Source organism: Dendrobium catenatum, unplaced genomic scaffold, assembly GCF_001605985.2.
Source record: "Dendrobium catenatum unplaced genomic scaffold, ASM160598v2 fragScaff_scaffold_373, whole genome shotgun sequence".
Lineage (NCBI taxonomy): Eukaryota > Viridiplantae > Streptophyta > Magnoliopsida > Asparagales > Orchidaceae > Dendrobium > Dendrobium catenatum.
In genome coordinates, this window is record NW_021318835.1 from 74,400 (window position 1) to 81,232 (window position 6,833).

Below are 6,833 nucleotides of genomic sequence, written 5' to 3' on the forward strand. Positions count from 1 at the left end.
GCGAAACTGCATATGGGAAATGAGTTGGAGAACTCAAACAGACATAAAAAATCCTTGGTAATAAAAATCTTTGGTGACAATGTTCCTGTCCATATCATAAGTATAGAGTTGAGAAGGCAATGGGGCGTGTTTGGGAAATTTCACTTGACCTTACTCGGAATGGGATGGGTTTTTTGTGTATTTGAGAATCCAAAAATCATGGACAAGGTTTTTACTTATGGTTCATTGTATGTGAATGGAAATATAGTGGGAATGGATATATGGTCACCTTCATTTTCTCCAACTTCCTTCAATGGTTTGACTGCACCGATATGGATTCATATACCTTATCTTCAATTACAAAGCTAGGATTAGATTAAAGTGTGTAGAATTGCTTCCATGGTAGATACTCCTTATTTAATAAATGGAAACATGTTCCAATGAGATAGAAGAGAATTTGCAAGAGTTTGTGTCCATGTAAAACTTGATGAAAAATTACCTTTGGGAGTTTGGGTTGAAGGAAATTTGGGTTAATTCTATCAATGTATTGAATATGAAATACTACCTACTTTTTGCTTCACTTGTGGGAAGATAGGTCATTTAAAAGAGAATTGTTCTGAAAATGGATTAGCATCTAGCCAAAATCAAATTATCATTAAAGATCAAGGAAAAAATGTTGAAGTTGAAGCTGATAAAAGAAAAGTTGATGGGGCTGTTGATGATGATAGAGAAGGTTATAGACCTTGGGTCCATGTGAATTATTGGAAGAAGAATTAAAAAAAAAAGCCAAATTTCAATCTCAAGGAAAATCATGCTACTAAAAGAGATGCTGTAAAGAATTTTGAAAAATTATTGATTAAAGCTGCTGAGAGGATTCCAGAACCACGAAAGGATAATGTAGTTGCTGATAAGATTTCTTATAAAATTTCTATGGTTATGGAATGTAACAAGCTAGATGCTAGTAATGAATTTCTTGAAGCTACTGGGAGGAGCCTTAATGCTCAGAAGGGAAATCTGGAAGTATTGGGATAGTCCATTAATGAAGAGATGAAGTTTTATTCAAAATTTAATTCCAAAAATTTGGAAGATCAAATCAAAGATTCAAGAGGTGTGAAGGATGGAGTTGGAACTCAAAACTGTGTGGATCTTCTTTTGTCTAACAAATTTGCTAATGGTATGGCTCTCAATCATAATGGAATTTTTGTTATTGACAATAAGTATGATTTTTTAAATGCTATGACCGAGGAAGGTGAGTTTGTTGATAAAACTCCTGGGAAGTTTGCTAAGCATATTAAAGGTTGTGATGTAGTATCAAATCCTTTTAATATGTTGAACGCTAAATGTAACAATAATGAAGGGGGGAATACTATTTTTAAAAAGAAAGGCTCTAAGCAATTAAAAGGATTGGAACCAATTAAAATAGATTCTAGAAGTAGAAGAGTGGATGGCGATTCAAGGGAGAAAGTGGGGAACTCTTCCACTCTTATCCAAAAATGACTTAATTAGTATTTTGGAATTGTAGAGGAGCTAAGAAAAAGAAAGCTTCTCTATATCTCAAGGAGGTGGTGAAAGACAATGATGTTTTGTTTGTTGGATTATTGGAGTCAAAATTGACTCGTATTGATAGTAGCAAGGAAGAAAATGATGGTTTTCTTTCAAGTGAAGACATTTGGTGCTTGAAGACTAAAATTAATGAGCTCAATTCAACTTTACTTCACCTCAACACTTGGTGAAAACAACGAGCAAAAGTTAGATGGACGATTGAGGGAGACTGCAATTCAAGATTTTTTCAGTCCTTTGCAAGTGCTAGGTGGAATTCCAACTTTATTTATAATATAAAATGAATATGTATGTAATGTTGAGGACAAACATTAGATTGAAGAGGTTTTTCTAAGTTTCTTCAAAGGAAAATGGGGTGAAAGGAATTGTTCTTTGGATGGTTGGACAAAATCGCGGAAATGTCTGGATGAGGAGGATAAAAATTTATTGAATAAAGGTTTTTCATTTGAAGAAGTGAAGAGTTTGATAAAATAATCAGTGGGGTTCATTGCACTAGGGAATGAAGGCATATCATACTCCTTTTTTAAAAATTATTGGTCTATTATAAAAGAGGATGTTTTGAATGCATTGATCAATTTTTTATCACAACTGAAATGTTTGAGAATTGGAAAGAGACACTTATGGTGTTGATTCCTAAAGTAAGTAACCCTTCGGCTCCATCAAACTTTAGACAGATAAGCTTGTGCAAAACTATTTACAAAATAGAAGCCAAAGTTTTGTTGAATAGGCTTTCTTGCATCAACCAAAAGTTAATTTCTAATGAACAAGTTGCTTTCTAAAAAGGGAGATCTATTTTAGATCATATACTCATAGCACAAGAAATTTTTCATAAGTTCAGGCTTTCCAAATCTTCTAATGGTTTAGTCTCATTCAAAATTGACATGGAGCATGTGTATGACTCCATGGGGTGGATGGCTCTGAGTAAAGCTTTGGAGTACTTTTCTCAAAATTAATCATGGATTGTGTTAAATATCCCTCCTTTTAATTATTGATTAATGGGAATCAAATTGATTGGATAAAGGCTAAATGTGGATTTCAGTAAGGATGCCCCTTATCTCCGTATCTTTTTATTCTTTATTCTCTATTATTATCTAAAGCTTTTTTTTTAAATGATTCAATTGGTATCAAGGTTAACACAAGTGGCCCAAAGATCTCTCATTTGAGTTATGCGGATGACATCTTAATATTCTCATATGCTAAGGTGATGAATGTTAAGAGGATTAAAGGTATTTTGAAGGTTTTTTGTGGATAGACTGGGAAAAAAGTCAATGGAAGCAAATCAGTAATTTTGTTCGATAAATCATTGAGAAGGAGGAGGAAGAATGCTATAACACATATCATGGGATTCAAATCCGTAAAAGAGTTTAATTATCATGGAAATAAAGTTACTTTGAGAATATTAGGGAAGATGAACTTTCAATTTTTCATTAACAAAGTGTTAAAAATATTGAATACTTGGGGTGGCAAGTTCATCACTTTGGCAGGGAAGATCACACTTGTCCAAAATGGTATTGCTCTCATATCCATCATTCTATTCTACACATTATATGATTCCAATGAGTATTTTAAATGAAATTGATAAGCTATGTAGAATTTTTATTTGGAACAAGATGGATGGAGGTTTAGGCATTCATTATGTAAGTTGGAGTACTATGTGTAAACCTGTGGAGAATGGTGGCCGTGGGATGCATTCATGTTCTAGAACGGTTGGCCCTTTAAGAGCAAAACTTGCATGGAAATATGTTCAAGACAAAGAATCAATTCTGCACAAATCCTTATATCCAAAATATGGTCCAATTTAGGATCACATTGTTGGGAGGAGATCTCGTTCACTTACCAGGAAGCTAATTAAGGATGGAGGTAGGTGTATCAGACAGATAGTAAGATGGAAGAAAGAAAATGGGAAGCCAATTGATATCTTTAATGATATTTGTATCATGGATAAGAGTTTAAACATGTGGCCAACATTTGTGGTGCATAAAGATTGTAATCTGGAAACAGTAATGGTAAGTGATTTTATTTTGGAAGGGAGATGTAATGTTGCCGAATTGAATAAAAATTTTTTATGTGAGCTGGTGGAAATCATATGTAAAATTTAAATTTACTCAAATAATTAGGAACACATGCTGGAGCTCATTCAGTGACTTTCTGAAAAATCTATTTCATCATTGGTTGTTTCGGCTGTAAAATCGGAATTTGAAGATTACAAGTGTTGGAGATGTTTGAAGAAAGCAAAGCTTAATGCTAGTGTGGAGAACTTTTTGTGGAGGCTATTAAACAATGCTTTAGAGGGTTGGAGTCAAATAGATTGTGCCCAAGAGGGTGCAACGAAGTTGAAGATATAGAGCATTGGATTGTTAGCTATAAGAAGTTGAAGGATGTTATTCATCTATTAAATCAATGGGGTTTCATGATTCCACTTGTCACCTGCATTGAAGATTATTGGAATTGGATGATGAAACAGAAACCTTTTTGTTGAATTTATTCTACAACTTTGTTTATTTTAGATGGAAAGGAAGGAATGAGTTGGTCCACGGGAAAAAGGAGAGAATTGCAATCTTTATAGCAATTGAATCTGTCAAATATGCATCTGTGTGTAATGCTATTAAATGGAACATTTTGGGATGGTTTGATGTCAATCATCTCTTTCTGTTGCATAAAGCTTGGCACCCTCCTCCACCCGATTGGATTAAAGTGAATGTAAATGCATCCTTATTACTGTCCTACAAAGTTGGGGTAGGCTGTGTATTCAGAGATCACCATGGTTTAGCTTTTGGGAAAGCTTGTGCCCATTGGGATATAGCATATTTGGAGCTTCTAGCTATAAAGTCAGTTAAAGAGGTGATTAAAGATTGGATGTTGGAGCATAAATGCATCATTATTGATGGTGAAAATGCCAACGTTATAAGTTCATACAAAATTCATATATAAGAGGTGAAAAACATCTTGAAAACATTTCTTTTTTTAATTATGTGATTTTTAATTGTATAGAAAGGAGTGGCAACAAGTTAGCGGATTTATGTGCTAACTATGCTATTTTTGCTTCTTTTTGTTGGGACGATATAGGATTGAATAAGGTTCTTCCTTCCTTTGTGGAGTTGTTAAAGGAGGAATCATTAGGTAACATTGTGTATTTGGTTCTTTCATTTTTAGTTTTCAATGCATTTATTGCTTCTTCAAAAAAAAACTAAATTAGAAGCATTAATAAGAGGTTCAAGTAAAACAAGAATAGAAATATCATGAATACGACAAAAATTCTTAACCCGCAAGTGAGAGGAAGCACACCCAATACCCTCACATTCCAAATAATAGCTAAAACATAAAAAATCAAACATTAAAAATTTGAATAATGGTTGGCCTCAGCAGGAAATTCTGGAGAGAAGGGAGCAAGAAAGAGATCACCAAAAAACTAAATTCACATTGAAAAAAGAGGTGAGAAATGCTCTCTTCACTTGCTCTGCAGAAAGGGCACAAACTAGGAATGAAAATGTTCCTCTTAGCTAAAACATCCGCAGTCTTTAGACCATCCACCATGGCAAGCCAAACAAAGGAAGAAAATCGTAAAGCATAGTTTCTGTGCCAGACAAAAGTATACCAGGAGACCTTGTGACGATCCTCGTAAAAATGCATAACAAAAGCTTTAAAACAAGGTTTGAAATTTCCCCTCCACGAAATAGGAGCAGGAGGATTATCAGAAATCGGGATGTTCAGAATAAATCCGTAAATGGATTGATCTAAGTAACTAGGGATGAGCCAAGAGCCATCGTGAATACATTCCATAACTTCCAAATAAGGGGAAGTAGAAGGGGGCCTAAAAGTTGCAACAGCAGAAGCATTACACCATGGGTCCCAAAAGAAAGAAAACTTGCAATCATGGGAAGCAATATGGAACTGAATATTTCCTTGAATTTTAGCAGCAGTAAGACAGATGGACTTCCAAAATTTGGAAGCCATGGAAGGGGCCGTCTTCCAAGGGCTAATAAATTTAGCCTTAAACCAAGCAGCCAGAAGAGAGGGGGAAGTATAGAAGCGCCAAATAAAAGAGCAGTTGAAACCAAACCGAAGGGCTTCAAATGCAGGTAACCCAAGTCCACCAAAGCATTTGGGTAGACACGTGTTTTTCCAAGCAACCAGGTGTAATTTTTTTCCATCCACAGAACCATAAAACAAGAATTTGGAACAAAGCTTATCAATATACTTATAAACACCTTTCGGTATAACAGCGCCTCTAATCTAATAAGCAATGGTGTTTGCTATAGTGAATTTAATGAATTGAATTCTACCTGCAAAAGACAAGAATTTAATTTTCCATCCAGCAAGTAGAGTAGAAATCCTACTCGATAGTGGATGGAAGTGAGAAGTTTTGAGTTTCCTAGGAGAAATAGGGAGACCAAGGTAGGTGAGAACATCCTCAGCATTAAAGAAGCCCAGCAAGGAAGTAATCTGAGTGGCCAAAGGGGTATTCTTGGAGTAGAGTATGGAACATTTAGCATTATTGATACACAGGCCAGTGTGCTCAGCAAGTTTAGATAACAGAGATTTAAGGCTGTTAGCATTGGCAAGAGAGGCTTTTCCAATGACCAAAATATCATCAGCGTATAATAGGTGCTTAACCGAGATATTACCAGAAATGATGCCCTCAAAATTACTATCATCAATCTCACAGGAGAAGGAATCCATAACAACCGAGAAGAGCAAAGGAGAGAGGGGACATCCTTGTCTCAACCCAGAGGATGAGGGAAAGAAACCCTCTAAAGCACCATTCACATTCACAGAAAAGTGGACGTCACTGATACAACCTTTAATCCAGCTGACAAAGATATCCGGAAAACCTTTCAAAGTGAGTCTGTTTAAAATAAAGTCTCTAGAAACAGTGTTAAAAGCTTTCCGTAAATCAAGCTTGGCACAGAAGTATTTCTTGTTGGGATTCCCATTGAATTCACTCAGAATCTCGGAGGCTAGAACAATTTATCAGTGGAGATTCTATTCTTAATGAAGCCAGTTTGACTATTGTGGATAATGAGAGGCAAGATCTCTTTCATACGATTGGCCAAGATTTTAGCAATAATGTTATAAAAGACATTGCAAAGAGAAATAGGCCTATAGTCAGATAAAGAGGAGGCATGCTTACCCTTGGGGATAAGAGCAATAGCAGTGGCCTTGGCACATTTGGGAAGAGACCCCTTAGAGAAGAAATGTTTTACAGCTCTGCAGACATGACCCCCAATAATATCCCAAGAAGCTTTGTAGAACTCAAAAGGGAACCCATCAGGTCCCGGGGTGGAGTTAGAAGG

The 6,833-nt window shown here is 35.6% G+C and overlaps 1 protein-coding gene across 1 annotated transcript in view; it reads right to left on the bottom strand.

Moving 5' to 3' along the window:
- Positions 1–4,866: 4,866 nt before the first annotated feature.
- LOC110100887 overlaps positions 4,867–6,833 on the bottom strand; it is a 4,362-nt gene continuing 2,395 nt past the window's right edge. Inside the window, exons 2-3 of the mRNA XM_020828601.2 lie at positions 5,947–6,497; positions 4,867–5,772 (exon numbers count right to left, since the gene is read on the bottom strand). Coding sequence (XP_020684260.2) covers positions 4,867–5,772; positions 5,947–6,497 — 1,457 coding nt within the window. The remainder of the gene's footprint in view (positions 5,773–5,946; positions 6,498–6,833) is intronic.